This window comes from Miniopterus natalensis, chromosome 1, assembly GCF_054644295.1.
Source record: "Miniopterus natalensis isolate mMinNat1 chromosome 1, mMinNat1.hap1, whole genome shotgun sequence".
In the NCBI taxonomy this organism is placed as follows: domain Eukaryota; kingdom Metazoa; phylum Chordata; class Mammalia; order Chiroptera; family Miniopteridae; genus Miniopterus; species Miniopterus natalensis.
The window spans coordinates 83,291,856-83,308,622 of NC_142081.1; the positions used below are offsets into that span (position 1 = coordinate 83,291,856).

At 42.0% G+C, this 16,767-nt stretch overlaps 1 protein-coding gene across 1 annotated transcript in view; it reads left to right on the top strand.

Annotated features, from left to right (window-relative positions):
* Positions 1 to 758: 758 nt before the first annotated feature.
* ITGA8 (integrin subunit alpha 8) overlaps positions 759 to 16,767 on the top strand; it is a 171,610-nt gene continuing 155,601 nt past the window's right edge. Inside the window, exons 1-2 of the mRNA XM_087823674.1 lie at positions 759 to 1,134; positions 1,778 to 1,911. Of these exons, the coding sequence (XP_087679800.1) occupies positions 929 to 1,134; positions 1,778 to 1,911 (340 nt within the window). The 5' untranslated portion in view covers positions 759 to 928. The remainder of the gene's footprint in view (positions 1,135 to 1,777; positions 1,912 to 16,767) is intronic.

A 16,767-nucleotide genomic window follows, 5' to 3' on the forward strand; every position in this document is an offset into this window, starting at 1 on the left:
TCTTTGCCCTGTTTCCCATCTCCCTTCTCCACCTAGTCATTCTTTACTCCGCCCCCAGCCGGAGGACACAGAGAGATCAATAATCGAACTCCAGTGGATTCCAGCCTACACCTTCTACCCTTGCCGAGGGTAAGCTGCAGATTCCAGCATTCCTAACTTTGCCCGTCTTCATCACAGTTACACAGGGTGACTAAGATTTAGTACTGGGACATTGAAAAAGCCCCACGAGCCTTTGAGAAAGTTCTAAACAAAATCTCGAGACTTTGTTTCTTAGTTTCCTCTGCAGGGAGCTGGGGTGGAGTTGGGGGAGGAGAGGATTGTTGGATTTAGATTTTCTCAGTCACAGGCGAAAAAAATGTATCCACTCGGAGGGTCTTCAGACCGCAGAGGTGATGCAGAGAGGGCGCTTTACCTCGCCTCGCGGTGGGGTAGGTGTTCACCGTCTTCCATTTGGGACAAACCCAGCAAACGCCCGCCCCGCGCAGGGAGCGTTCCTTCCTAAAGCAGTGGCTCACGTGGACGCGGACAAGGCTCGGATCTTCCTTGAGATGCAACTGTAACAGAAAACCGGGAGCCGAAACGGGCGCCTGGCGCCGGCTGCCAGCAGGGGCTGGGGCGGCCCCGGAGTCGCGAGCTCCCCATCTCAGCCCGCGGACCCGCCGCAAGGAGGCGCCGCGAGGGCGCCGGCCCCCCCCCCCCCCCCCCCGCGGGAGGAGGGCTCGGCCGGCCCCTGAGCCGGTCAGGGCGCGGGCTGAGCGCGCGGGGAGCAGATCGCAGGGGACGCGCGGCGGAGCCCCGGGGCTGTCACCGCTGACGCGCCGCGCGCACCGAGCCGGGACTCGGGCATCTGGGGACCGCCAGCCGCCACCCCCGCAGTTTTCCACCTGGGGTCTCGCTCCCGGGCGAGCAGCCGCCAGGGCGGACGGCGATGTCTGCCGGGGCCCGACGCGGTCCCCGGGGCAGCCGGGCGCAGCCGCTCGCGCCCCTGTGCTGCTTGTCGGCTGCGCTGGGGATGCTGTGGTCCCCCAGCTCCCAGGCGTTCAACTTGGACGTGGACAAGCTCACGGTGTACAGCGGCCCCGAGGGCAGCTACTTCGGCTACGCCGTGGACTTCCACATACCTGTGGCTCGCACGTAAGTCGCCCGGCGCCCGCAGTTCGCGCGCGTGGGCAAACTCCGCCGCAGTTTGTGTCCGCGCCTCCCTTCCCGGGAACCCGCGCCCGCCCTGCAGCCTGAAGGAAGGCGGCTCCTGAGATTCCCCACCTTGTCCGCTTGAGGTCCCGTCCCGCTCCCCGCCGCCAGGCTAAATGCGCCCTGTGCGCTTGGAACTAGCGACCTGCCACTTGCATAGACCACAGCGGTCTTGGGGACTTTCAGGTACAAAGACTAGCATTGTACAAAGGGGGAGGTGGCACCCAGCAGACTTGGGCCGGTTAAAACGACCACTGCGACACGGTCTGTTTATACATAGCCTGTAACAATTAAGTGTCTGGGGGCAAAAGTGCTGTCTGCTTGCTACAAGCAGCTGGGCTCTGTCCTTTGCTTTTTTTAACCCCCTCTTCCCTCATCTCACTGTGTATACACAGATCCACCCATAGAAGAATTAGGACTGTGTGCACCCTCTCCCAAACCAGGTTTCAGACCCGCGCAGGTTTCCAAGGGGAACTCAAGTTTGACAGCCGACCCCTTCATAAACCCGTTTCTGCCCGTGGCCCCACCTTAGCTCCCGCGCACTATTAGGATCCCCACCCAAGAGTTTTCTTCAACCCTTTCGCAGAGCGAGTGTCTTGGTGGGAGCGCCCAAAGCCAACACCAGCCAGCCAGACATCGTGGAAGGGGGAGCCGTCTATTACTGTCCTTGGCCTGCCGAGGGGTCCGCGCAGTGCAAGCAGATACCTTTTGACAACACCAGTAAGTGATATTTGTCATTCTCAACAGTGGGCCCCGGTTTGAAAGAACCAGAGCCATCCTAGCCCAACTTCCCGTTTTCTTTGTACTCATTTGGCCTGTCTAATGGGTCTGTGTTGTGGGCTGGGCAGGTCCCTAGAGAAATCAGCTTTTTAAAGCCCTAGCGGGAGGAAAGTGCCCAGTAAAACCCCAGAAAGGGAACAATATTTTGACCTGGAGTATTTGCATACATCTTAGTAACTCCTGTTTTCTCACCGTTCTGAGATAAGCATTTTCAGGGTGAGTGGATGGTTTGGAGAAGTACAAATGTTACACCCTAACCTTGATTATGGAGAGGATTTGATTGCTTCCCAAAGACAGATCTGGGAAGAGACAGATCCTTAGCATTTCCAGTGCCCAAACTCCAGAAGCAAGACCCAGACATTGCTCCATGTTGCTGTTTAATTCTTTACAGAAAGAAAGAATTTTCTTTCAAAATATTGGACATTGGAGGCAAACTAGTACAGGCAGAGTTACATTCATTTCCAAAATCCCTAGACAGATGTTTCTTATTTAATTAAAGGGAAAATACATTTTAAACAATTCAGGCTGGTTATGTTTCCTCTGGTGTTTTCTCTTTGGGTCCTGAGAAAATAATTTAAATGTAATGTTTTCCAAAAATATTAACACTGAGTGTTTTAATTTGTACTTCCAAAACTTTATGAATTAAAAAGGTATATGTTATAGGAAAGCGAATACCTCCTTTTAGAAAAATGTGAATGCCAACTCATAATGTCCCTCGATGAACAATCATTTAAAATATCTTTTGCATCACACAACTATTTTATAACATCATTCTTCATTATTGTTACATTATGTACATTTAGAATTTAGGTAGAAAATTTCACAGAATTTTGATGAAATTGGATGGGTGGTATTTATCTGTTCCTTTCATTGATTTGCATTTTTTATTTTAAAGGAGAAAATAGTTGCAATTCTATGAATATGAGAAACATTTCAAAGGAAAGAAATACTATAAAAGCATTACTTTGAGTTATGACCAAGTAGGACAATCTTTTATATTTGTAACGAAACAGTAGGGGACAGACTAGTACAATTGTGGCCATTAAATAAATAGGAAAATAATAAGAATGTCAAGAACAGATCAATGTTACTTGGAGAAAGAGCAGGGGATAGATAGCATCTTCTGTCCAGGGTCTGAAAGCCCTCTCGATTTCTCAAAAGACTTTAGAGATGTCTTATTTTACTTCTAAATGTATGGAGGTTTTCTTGATAGACATAAGCATTCATCCTATTACTATTCCTAGCAACCATAACCCCACTAATTTGAGGATTCATAAATGGAAGACAAGGGAAAGAAAACAGGAAGAGAGGTAGATGTTTCTGAAATAACTGAGAAAAAAAAAAAAAAAAAAAAGCAAGGCAGAGGAGGCCACAGAACATTGGTGAGAAATGAATGGTCCCTGATGGAATGAACAAAGCCTGGGGGAGTTTCACTGAGAAGATAAGAATCATTGAGAAAAGAAAGTTCCCCGGGTTAGCCATCAGGGGGTACTGTGGGCCCAGGAACCTTGGTTGCTGCTGGGAATGGCCTGTGAACAGAACTGGTGGGGGAAAAGGAGGCTCAGGTGTTAGCTACTGAGTGGCTGCCGGCACTCTACACATCTTTTCTACCACTTTATGCATGCGCCCTCAAGACGGTGGAAGTGCCAGCGGCTGTCATTTGCTGTGAAGCTGTGAAAAAGAGGAAGGGACGGCTCGGAGCCAGTAGAGCTATTTCCAGTTTCAGCATCTCTTCTGTATGTAGAGTATGATCTTGGAACCAAAGGTGAAAGGCAGAAACAAAGGATTGCTGACTCTGGGTCTTGCAGTCAACGTTACCAGATGCCTTATGTTTATTGATCACCTACTAGGTACCAGTCACTTATACACATTATTTCTAATCCATAAAACAAAACAACCATGTGATATTCATAAGGAAACTGACATCAAAGGTGTTAAAAATACACATGTCTAAGACCACACAATGGCAAGAAGTAGATGCAGGGTTGGGAAAGAGGTCTGTGCTGCAAAACCTGCCAGTTCGCCCTGCCTTCCTTCCTCATGGAACTGGACCTGAGGCTCTGCTCACCTTCCCTTCCCCCGCTCCATTCCCTCACCCCAACATTAGCCTCGCAAAATGATCCTGTAGAGAAGAGCTGGAAGGGAAATGCACTTCGGTAGAGGGTTGTGGGAACCAGAGATTGTCGAGGCAGCCTTTGTCTTTGTGGGAATAATAGGTTGCATATGCCTTCTGGTTTGCTGCAGCTCCTCCAGCATGCCCCCAGCATGCCCCACAGTGTCCCCATCAGCCGCCTCTTGTCTTGCTCTTTGCCCTTCGGCAGCGGCATAGTTTCCCCACAATGAGGAAGAAAAGTTTTCTTCTGGACAGGGTAGTAGTTCTGAGTGTTGGACACTCACAAACACATTCATGTCATACTGTGATGTTTCATGTATACACATACACAAAATATTGCAAATATTCCTCTGTAAAGACAGTCATGACTTTCCCTGTCTTTACCCTGTCTGCTTTTACTATTACATGTGAATTCAAGACATTCTAAATAAATCTGACCTTTTAATGACATTGTTTCAACTTGTTCAGGCCCCTGGGGTGTCAACAATTTAGTGTTTGCCGTGGTAACCTACTAAATTCTCTCAGCCTGAGACACTAAAGGAGACTGGCCTATAATTTAGTCCCTGAATCTGGTTGTGATCTTGAACCTCAGTTTATTTAAGGTCAACTGCCTTTTAAAGAAAGCTACCTTTTAGTTTAAAATTTTTTTCATTAAACAATCATTTTTCACATTATCATATAACTTGGATTTTTTTTTTTATTACTTCTCATCATAAATGCAACAACAGAGGAAGCTGAGAATAGCCTAGCACTTCAAATGCATGAATACTATTAAAATCTGTGGTTCTTTCAAGTATGGTAAAAGGAAACTTTAGGGAAGCATATGGCGGTGGGGGAGGTGCAGAGTGCAAAGAGTAGACAATTTTCCTGCTCTGTACAAAATCAAGTGGTTCCAAAAAAGCACTTCTCTCATCTCCCTTCTGTCTTTCCCCCTTACTTCACTAGAATAAAATTCCCCCATCACCAAATTGATTTCTTTCACTTTTGCCTCTGGAACTCTCTAAACTATGCCCCGTCCTAACTTAAATCATCACATCTGCCAAATTCATGCCTCTCATTTTTAGACCTACTCCGAGGTTTATTTCTTCGTTTTCCTACATTTTCCAAACCCAGTGTGGATTAAATAAAAACTGCTAATTTACAGCCCTCTGGCTGAAAGGGGGATGAATGAAATAGAATGTCATAGACACCTATCGGTGGAAGGAGGAAGGGGCAAATTGCAACAATATAACAAAAGCATAGCACACAAATATCTGGTTGTTTTAAGTGCTCAAATGAAACATTTTGAAGAGAAAGATGAGGCATGTGCTCATTAATGATGATAATCATCATAGCACTAATAATGGAGACGCAGTGCAGCTGGGAACCACCCACAATTAGGGACCCACATAAGGAGTGAACAGGAAGAGGTGGGAGGTGCCATTGAGATTTGGAAGCCATCTGAGAAAGACCCCTAGAACTTGGCTGGCCTTAATGTAGTATCTTTGTGTAAAACAAACACCTCTGACCCCTGGTATTAAAAATACCATCCCACCTTAAAATTTGGTTAAGATAGTCAAAGCTCTGGGATGGTAAGATTTTTGTTGGAATTGTGTTTTGGCTTGGAGATGGGAAGCCTTTGCTTTGGGGGGATCTGTTTTATTTTGTGTTGATCGAGAGCCCACAATAAGCAGCAGCTTAGAGCATCTGGCACTGTGACTGGTATTGAAGTGTTTTTTGATAGTCTTGGGTGTGCCCTTTTTCTCATGTGAGGGTTGGGAAACATATTGGGCGCATAAGTCTTGCTTTTCCAACTTCCTCAGAAAGAAATCAGTTTTTGTTCAGGAACAAAGAAAAGAAAAATGTAGGTCACAGCTACCCAAGTAAATGACAGAGGAAATAATACAAATGTGAAGGGACTCAGCGAGAACAGAAATTGGGGCTCTGGAAAGTTCAATTGAAAATGAGAAAAAAAAAAACAACCAAGAGAAGGCAACCTGAAGATAACCTACCTGCTCCTTTTAAGGATGCATAAGCCCATATATTAGGGCAGGAAGCTCACTCTGTCAGTACTGATCCCACTGAGTCATCAAGGGTGGTTTAGCAGGATGCTTTCCTTATTCTAGAAGCAATTCATGATGGTGACCATGCCTGATAAGCTGGCCTGACAGATGCAGCCAACGTCCCCAAACTTCTCCCAGTTGGCTCAGATTTCCACGTGACAGAACGCAGTCGGGTCCTGATATGAGAAGGGAGGAGGCAGTGGTCCTACATCACACAGCAACCGAGGAAGCAATTAGAAAAAGGAAGTCCTTGAAACTCCAACTGGAAATGGGAAACAGATCTGCTCTCCGGCTGGTTGAGCTGTATGAGTGTTAGGCGCCTGTTGCTTAATCTGCAAAATTCTTTCAAGAAGTTGGAAGTCTGTGTGATGGAACAGGCTTCCCGGCTTTTGGCAGGAATGGTTGGTGCTGCTTTCTGGGAGAAATGTCGGAAAGTGTCTTGAAATTATCCTGAAAGCAGAGAAAACGCACTTTGACATTTAAACTGGCAGGTTGAGATGTGTTCAGACTTTACCTGTTTGTATAAAGAGTCCTGTATCTGACTGTGTTGAGAAGAGTTAGCCAACATTTCTAAATGCTCAGGTGTGCCCCATGGACACCATCCAGATACATAGACGTGGATGTTTGAGGAGGAGAGTTAAAAGACTAATTATGGACCTTATTAAAAGCACTCACTTAAAAATTTAATTTTCCAAATTCAGTTTAAATACATCTTTACAAAACTATATTTAGTGCATCAAGAAAGGTGTATCTCTATAATGAAATCCTAATATATTTTTAAAATAATTTTAATTCAGAGTTACGTTATATGGAGATTTAAGATTGATAAGTACATTATGATTAACAAATAAGCAATTTATACTTAAAACAGTCTACCTAATGCACTGGTGTTATTCTGTATGGACGTTATTCAGTTTGGAAGGACTAGAGCCCTGCAGAAAGGCCAGCTCCTGGATCTCTGATATTTAGGGTATTGCCCCAAAGGCCTGACAAGTTGAGAAACTCTTCCAGATCCATAAGCACTGTCCAAATGGTTATGTACCCTTTTAACTGTTTTAGTAAAATGAAGTTGTAGATTACAAAAATAAGTCTTTCTAGGAATGGCTGCCAGACATGGGGAATAGGAAAAAGGAGCTGACTACAAGGAGGCAGAACAAGGGAGTTTTGGGAGGTGATGGAACTTTCTGTGTCTTGATTGTGGTGGGTTCAGTGATATGTATTTGCCAAAATCCATTGAACTATACATCACCAAGAGTGAATTTTACTGCTTGTAAATGGAAAATGAGAAAAAAGACATTATAGAGAATGCTAGAGAGTTATATATTCGATCTGATGGCTAAATGTGGTTTTGTGGCCATTGCTATGAACATGTAGACAGTAAGCTCTTAGACTACAGGAAGGTCTGAGTGATAATAACTGGAAGTATAAGGACATATGACCCCTGAATGCTTAGGCTATTGCCTCGAAGTGAGGGTGAATAATTAGTCAGATCATTAGGACCTTTAAATAAAGCATGTGACCTTCAGAATGTGTTTGGTAAAAGAACTGTGAATGAAAACATGTTGAGTAAGCATGAATCTTTGCAATGCACAGCCACACTTGTGTAATTCTCACATCCTTACTGAAATTCAGGCATGGGACCCCTCGTTGCTAGTCATTAAACTAAGAAGATCTAGCTTCAAACACATTATTGTAGTTATCAAAATTAGTATACTTGCACTGCAGAGCATTTACTTATTAACATTAGGTCAGTTTTTTCTCTAGCTCTGATATTTAGCATATGGACACAGATTTGTATACGGCATTGCAAAGCCTCTATATCAAACTGCCGATTTCTGGGACACATAGAGATTAGAGAGAAGGGCACACACCATTGCTATAGGAGTGTTTATGAAGGACCCTACACAGCCCACATCACACACCAGGTGTAGCGGTGACAAGTCAACTCCTTCATTCAGGTTATGGCTCCGCTTCAGATTTCAGTTATCGTCCCCTATGGTTTGCCCAGATGTCTCCAGCGACGCCACCTCTCTCTTGCCACCCTGCTTACATACCTCATCTTTATAGCACAATACATTATAGCTCAGCTTCTCTCGCAGACGTGTATTTCGTACACACATGTCCCCACTCACTCTAGATCCACATTCTGGTACCTCTTTCTTAACCACCCAGAACATCTTTTTGTAAAAAATATGGTTTTACTGAGTTTAGAGAGAGAAGAAGGGAGAGGGAGAGAGATAGAAGTATCTATGAGAGGGAAACATCAATTGGCTGCCTCCTGTAAGCCCCCTGCTGGAGACTGAGCCCAAAATCTGCACATGGGCCCCCACCTGGGATGGAACCCGTGACCTCTTGGTGGACTGGGTCAGTGCTCAACCAACTGAGCTACACTGGCCTGCTTCCACCCAGAACATCTTATCCTCCAGAAATGATTTTCTGGAACACCAGGCTTCTCTCTTTCTACAATTTTGAACAGGAAATGTCTCAGAAATTAATTCTCAGAAATTGCTAAAGCTGCTGCAAATCCCCCCCCCTTTTTTTTTAGTTTTTTGATTAATCCTCATCAGAGGATATTTTTTCCATTGATTTTTAGAGAGAGCAGAAGGGAGGGAGGGAGGGTGGGTGGGACAGAGAGAGAGAAGCATCGATGTGAGAGAGACACATTGATTGGTTCCCTCTCCCACAGGCCCTGACAGGGGCCAGGGATTGAAACTGCAACCCAGGTATGTGTCCTTGACCAGGAACTGAACCCTCGACCCTTTGGTGCTCGATCCAATCCTCTAACCACCAAGCCACAGTGGCCAGGGCTGCAAATCCTATTTTAGAAGAAAGGGGGCGTAACACTAAAAAATAATATTTTCAAATATAAGTATAAGTAGTCAAGTAGATTATGGCATAGTCATACAATTAAGTATTATATAACCATAAAAATGAAGTCTACCAAAAATCAGTAAATATGGGAAAAAGCTTTTGTTTCAATGTTAAGTAAAAACATAAAATTCAAAATCGTATCTATAATCTTAGAAGAGTATAAGAGAGGAAATATGCAATGGGAAGCTATCTTTGGGAGATATGATTAAAATTAGATTTTTTTCTTTTTCTGATGCATTTCTTTCTAATTTTCAAATAACATGGATAGGTATTTATTTATGACCAGGAAAAATAGTGACAAAAACAAACTTGCAAATATTTCTACATGAAATTATTGTGTTAGGTGATGTGTTGTGAAGATTAACAATAAAAGTTTACAATTAAGTTTCTGTATTGGCTGATGACAGCTTTAGTTACTCCTTTTTGTCTTGGGTGTAGATGGTTTAGAGATATACTTGTTTACATATAGGTGCTTATGTTTCAAGCTACAGGAAACTGAAGATATTTTTAGTAACAATTATATGCATAAAAGTAAGAACATGCAGTGTATCACCTGTCTTTGTTATAGATTAAACAGTAGAGCCCTGGTCAGTGTGGTTCAGTGGTAAAGTGTCGCCCATGCACCAAGGGGTCAAGGGTTCGATCCCCAGTTCCCCCTGCGGGAGACAACCAATTGATGTGTTCCTCTCACATCCATGTTTCTCTCTCTCTCTCTCCTCTCCCCATCTCTCCCTTCCTTCTCTCTAAAAATCAGTGAAAAAAATATCCTCGAGGGAGGATTACCAGTAACAACAAATAAAAATATAGACTTGACAGTCTGACATGGCAGTTTCTAGAGCCTTTTAGAATAAGAGGAATGTTTGTGAGTAAAGCTGCTTTTGAGTGTACCTGAATATGCTAAGAAGGCCAGGAGAAATTAAGTCGCAACCTTCTTATAGTGCAGTCAGTTCACAGAACTTGTTATAAGAGGCCATTGGCAAAAATCAGAGTGACCACAGGTCCAGATAATCCAGATAGAAGGTAATTAATAGAGTCAGAACATCCAGGTAAACTCATGAAGCAGTATGAAATTTTACAATATGATTTGGCGCTTAGTTCTTGATCTGTTATATACAATAATCAAATATTTCTTCTCTTTAAAACATTACATATACGCCAGTGATGAGTTAAACATCTATTTAGAGTATTTCTTCTGGGGTGCACCATTCTACTTATTCCCAAGTAAGGTTTGTAAATATCCTGTAGAGCTAAGAAGTATCTGTTTACACAAGTTAAGAGTATGTCAGCATACTTGTCAACAATATTGGTTGAACAGAAAAGGGTGAAATTTGGTGGGAAGCTATGAAGGGACTTGCTGAGTGAAGGCTGCAGCAGCACTTTCCAAGATCTCTTTTATAGTGAGCATGAAAAAAAGGTCTCCAGATACATTTGGAAATGGCTGCATTCGCTCCCCTTCTGTATTAGTTAAGTTTCTCTAGAGAAATATAACCTATAGGATGTATACAAGGTGGGGCAAAAATAGGTTGACAGTTGTTCATATGGAAAATAATACAATAAATAATAAATAATAATAGAAGAATAAACTCTGTGTTTCAGGTACTCACAATTATAAACCTACTTTTGCCCCATCCTGTGTATAAAGGAAGAGATTCATTCTAAGGAATTGGTTCACACAATTTTAGAGGTTCAGAAGTCCCATGATCTGCCATTTGCAAACTGGAGGCCCAGAAAACCAGGGTTAGGACTGTGTCCGAGTCCAAAGGCCCAAGAACCAGGAGCACTGAGGGCAAGAGAAGATCAGCATCCCGGGTCAGGCAGTCAGGCAGAAAGGCCAGGTTCTTTTTGCCTCTTTGTGTTCTTTTCAGATCCTCGACAAGTTGGACGATGCCTCCCCATTTGGTGAGGGCAAACCTCTTGAATTTGTCCACCAAGTCAACTGCTAATTTCACCCTCACAGACACATCCAGAAATAATGTTTAGTCAAATATCTGTCCTTGATCCAGTCAAGTGGACGCCTGAAATTGACCGTCACACCCTCTAGGAGACTCCCAATGCATATTGTCCTAGAAGGCACTGAGAATTTACAAACGATAGGAACCCATTGGCTACATCCAATAGGACATTAACTCTCCTCACGTTTCTTAGGCCAAAGAGAGCCCAAGTATTGCTGACGTAACAATGGACCCAGATCGCTGGCTTAGAACCACCAACGCTGCCCTAGCTGGTTCTGCTCAGCGGACAGAGCCTCGGCCGTGGCCTGAAGTATCTCGGGTTCGATGCGGGCCACGGGCATGTACCTGGGTTGCAGGCTCGATCCCTGGCCCTGGTGGGGGCAAGTGCAGGAGGCAACCAATCGACATGTCTCTCTTATATGGATGTTTCTCTCTCTCTCCCACTCTGAGAAGCAATGGGAAAGGATTAGAAACAAACAACTAAGGCTTATTGCTATTGACTCCATGCTTAATAGGAGCTGGTAGGGAGGCTCTGCTAATGCAAGTGACCCAAGGACCAGGAAGGTGAAGGCTCCCATTACACATGCTTTCAAGATCACCCTAACTGAAAGGGTGCTTGTTAAAGTGCCCATCAGGAACTGACATTTATTTCTTTTCCTCACATTTGGGAGTCCAAAGCATGCCTAGAAGGTTAGCCATGCCAACTGATTCAAATAGCTAACCATTTATTTACCCATACCTATGAAAATTGTATCTACAACCTTTAAAAGAATACTAGGAGGAAAATGCAATAAAAGAGGTTGTCTTTGGAAATGCAATGAAACCAGGTTTTTCTTCTATTTCTAATGGACATATTTTGTAGGACATATTTTGGGACATGGTGAATAATGTAGTTCTTTGGGGCTACAGCCCCAATCCCCACACTTATGGTAGAGAACAGACACATGGAAAGGAAATGAAGATGTTTCAACAGATGTGAAGATAAGTGAGACTTCTCTCAACCTCAGATACCACTGTCTGGGAAGACTGGATGCCCCTCATTCTTTCAGTCAGGCTCCTTGAATGACTTCCTAATAAATCTTAATGTCTTTTCCCCCTTAAAGCACCTTTTGGTTAATTTTAACCCATTTTTATACATAAAAATGCTATCTAAAGGGAGCAGTGGAATTGAAAGTAAAGCTTGGTTAGCACTCCTTTGATGAGAATATTGTTATGTTTCATGTTGTCCCACAGCTCCCTTAGACTGTCCTTCTGTTTTTTAATTGTTTTTCTTTTTGGATCTCTGATTGAGTGATGTTTTCTACCCTGTCTTCTGATTCACTGATCTGATCCTCGGCTTCCTCTAATCTGCTGTTTATTCCTTCCAATGTATTTTTTATTTCTACTATGTCATTCTTCATAGTTTCTGTATCTTTCTTCATGCTGATGAGCATTCTTACAATCAGTATTCTGAACTCTATATCTGATAGATTGCTTATCTCCATTTCATTTAGCTCCTTTTCTGGAGACTTCTCTTATTCTTTCATTTGGGGCTTGTTTTTTTGTCTTCCCATTTTGGCTGCATATTTGGGCTTGTTTCGATGTATTAGGTAGATCTGCTAGGATTCTTGGTCATTTTGGAGGGTCTCTGGTGCTGGGCAATGTCAGACGTTGTTTGTGACTGGCCTTGAGTACCCTGTTTGGAGCTTTCAACAACTCATGGCTTGTGGTTCATACTGCTGAGCTGGCTTGTTGTTCCTTCTGCTGGGGCTGGGTGTGTTTGGATAGGACCAAGATGCACACCAAAGTTTCTGGAATTCTTGTACAGATGGAGGGGTTGGCCTTAGAGAGGCACAAAGACAATTCATCCTTAGTGACAAAAGAAGGCAGAGTGAGGGGACAACTGAGAGTAGGTTGGTGAGTTTGTTGATAGAATGAAGAAAACAATTTTTTTATTTCTTGCGTTTTCTCAGTGAAATAAGAAACAAGATTATCAGCTGAGAGTGAGGAGGCAGAGAAAGTTGGGAGAAGGAGAACATGTAAATGGTAATGGCAGAATGGCAGAATAAATTGAGTAGTGAAGTTAATGGGATCACTGGGCAGTGCACAGGGACCATGTGAATTATAAATCTAAATTTATTTGTGGAAGGAATATATTTTACCTCTGCATAGTCTATAGTATGGCCCTACCTGATTGGGATGGAATTTAAGAGCTCCCAGAGAACAGTTCCATCTTGGGTGTTAGACTTTTATAAGGATGCATTGCAGACACAGAAGGTTTGAATTCTGAATTGCCTATTTCGTATAATATCGGAAATAGTGATTTTTTTAAACCACAAAATCAACCATTTTGGTAGATGATGATTGGGACCCTTTTTACTACAACATCATCTGGCAACTGGGGTGAGAACTTGAGGAAAATGCAAGCATACAATAAGAGCTAGTGTAAATACATTTTCAAGTGCTATTGGGAGGCAAGTTTATACAACCTTCATCCTGAAACTCAATCATATCCTGTATTTAAAACATTGCTTTGAGGTCATATTGAAGAGATTTATGTCATTTGGTCTGCTTCCTGAGATTCCCATGCTGAGAGGCTTTCATGACTTCTTGAAGTAAATAAATTATTGGGCACTAAACAGAATCATACTGTCCTCCTGCCAATTGGAAGGTGACATATAAGCCATATTGAGATTTCTCATTTCCCCAGCTGCATCTTTAACAAGATACTTGATCCCAGGCCATTATTCCAAGTGTGAGAAAAACCTAGAGATGAGAGATGGTATAAAAATTCAAGGAGCTGAAAGAAAATCACTGTGGCTGGAAATGACAAGAGACACTGCTGCCAAGGTCAAGGTTGTATAAGCCTGGTTTTAAGAATGTTTGCATTTTAGAAAGAACTCTGGCTTCAGGATAGAGAATGCATTTGAAGGTCACAAGCCTGGAGGAAGGGAAACCAGTAAGGAGGCCGTTGCAGAAACTGAAGTTTCAAGAAATGGTGGTCAAACCAGGGAAGTGGCAACACGAATGGATACAAGTAGATGGACTTGAGAGAGCTTTAGAAGGGAGAATCAACGGGTATTGATCTCTGAGTGGAATTTGGGAGAGTAGGTTTGGCAGTTGTGAAGGATGCATTCCGACCTCCTGGTTTGGTTAATGGGACTGTCCTATAGTGAACAAGACAGACATAGTCTCTGACCCCACAACATTCAAGTCCAGTGGATGAGATTAGTGTCTGCCAGTTCTAATTTAAGGGTAGGTGCCGTGAAAGCAGAAAACGAAGAAGGTTTTAGGTGTGCAGAAGAAGGGCTCCTGTCCAGGACTAACGGGGAGTGGGGCTCTTTGTGTATCAGGTAAAGCTTTGCAGAGAGTATCGTTAAAGGTCAGAGGTGAAGAGCTATGTATGTGTGCATGTGTGTGTGTGTGTGTGTGTGTGTCTGAGCATGTGTTTGAGCTTGTCTGAGTATGTGTGCCTGAGCATGTGTGTCTCGGGGGCGTGTGAAATGAGAGGGAAAACTGTCTCAGCCAATGTAAACGAGATGGAGTGACTTGTCGCAGATGAAGTCTAAGTCGATGTCTCAATCTATACAATCAGGCTGTAACCAGCTCTGCCATTCAGGTTTTTGTGTGATACTAGGGCAGTTTTTGTTTTGTTTTTAATCTGATCTGCCACAGCTGGCTTGTCACTTCCCTTTGGAGAGATGATTTTTTCATTTTGTAAAATTTGCTCCTCTAGTTGCACCATATAAATGAGCAGAACACCACCCAAAAATTCACTTTTATCTTACCAACAAAAATTCATATGTATTTCTAGAACAAACCTTACATATAACCTGAGTCAACTTACATATGAAAAACGTTTAAAATATTTATTATATGACGTAGAAAACTCATTCATATTTATTACTAAGCAGAGGTCTGAACAACACTGGCTAGGCACTATTGGTTATTAAAAACAGGAAGTTGGAAATATGATCTCTATTCTTGGGAAGATGATATAGACATGGAAATAATTGAAACAGAAACTTTATATTCTCATTTAGATCAGGAAAATTACATAATAGGAAGATTGTAATACATTATCGACTATTGCTATCCCAAACCCATATTTATGAACATTATATTATTAGAATTCTAAAACATACATTCAGCTTATTTAACTTTATTAGTTATTTGGTTTTATATGGAACCAAACATTTAAATAGTGATATGCAAAATTTAAAATAGTTATATTTTAAATTTAAAATAAGTTTCATGATTTTCAGAAAAGAAACATTTTAAACTAGAAGAATGAGCTTAAAGCCTCTTAAACTCCAAATGGCTGGATGGTTTTACCAAACTTAATAGCTACTGTGTCCAGGGAGTAGAATTCCAATGGCCTTTAATTTACTACATCATATAATTCTTCATACAAGTTTTGTTACTTTATTTTATTTGAATTTTTAAAATGTTTTTATTGATTTTAGAGAGAGGGAGGAAGAAAGAGGGAGAGAGAGAAACATTGATGTGAGAGAGAAACATCGATCGGTTGCCTCACACACACCCTGATCTGGAATCAAACCCACAACCTGGGCATGCACCCTGACCAGGACTTGAACCAGCAACCTTTCGGTGCATGGAACGATGCTCAGCCAACTGAGCCATGCCAGCCAGGGCTTGTTTGGATTTTTAAAAACAATAATCTTGAAGATTTTTAATTAGAGAAGAAAGAGTTTTGGGCTCTACATCTTAAAACAGGTTTTTAAGGAAGTGATTTGGATTAGTTGAGAAACAACTAATGGAATTTTGGAATTCCAAAGGAATGGAATTTTGCAAGAGAAATGTCATGTATGAAGTCTGGGAGAGAGACTCAATAAAGAACGGAGAGAAAGTTACCTGGATGGAAGGAGATGCCATACCTGGAGATCAGGTGTGGGGTCTGGGACCTATGTTGTGGAGGGCAGGGTATTTAGATGTGATCTACTAGGTATAGACAGGGAAATTAGTGTGTGTGTCTGTGTGCGCATTAATACACACATATTTGTGTATAGTATATATGTGGTATAAATAATAAATCTCAGTAATATGGAATATTCATTCATCAGAATAACACACTTTTGTCCATTAAGAGATGAATGGATAAAGAAGATATTAAACACACACACACACACACACACACACTAGAATACTATTAAGCCATTAAAAAAGAGAAATCCTTGCCATTTACAACAACATGGATGAATCTTAAGGACATTATGCTGAGTGAAAAAAATAAGACAAAGACAAGTAGTATATCATTTCTCTTATATGTGGAATAAATAAAAAAGCCCAAACTCAAAGCAAAAGAGATCAGATTTGTGTTTACCAGAGGCAGAAGGTCAGGATGGGGAAGGGGGAATTAGACAAAGGTGGTGAAAAGATACAAAGTTCCAGTTATAAGATAAATAAGTTCTAGGGATGTAATATACTGAATGATGACTTTAGTTCACACTGCTGTATAGAGTACAGGAAAGTTGTTAAAAGAGAGTAGACCCGAAGAGTTTCATCATCAGGAAAATATTTTTCTCTTTTTGGTATCTCTATTTGATATGAGATAATGGATGTTAACTAAACTTATAGTGGTAATCATTTTATGATAATGTAAGTCAAATCATTATACTGTACATCTTAAACTTATACAGTGTTATATGTCAATTACATCAATAAAACAAAAAAAATTACACATTTCTTGAATATTATATGGAATAATGAGTTAGTGTGGTATTTCCTTAAATACTTGAAAATTTACAATAAGATCAAGAATATCAAGATTAGAGGTGTTATTTAATGGTTTTTAGTAGTGGTTTTAGGGTATGGAGAG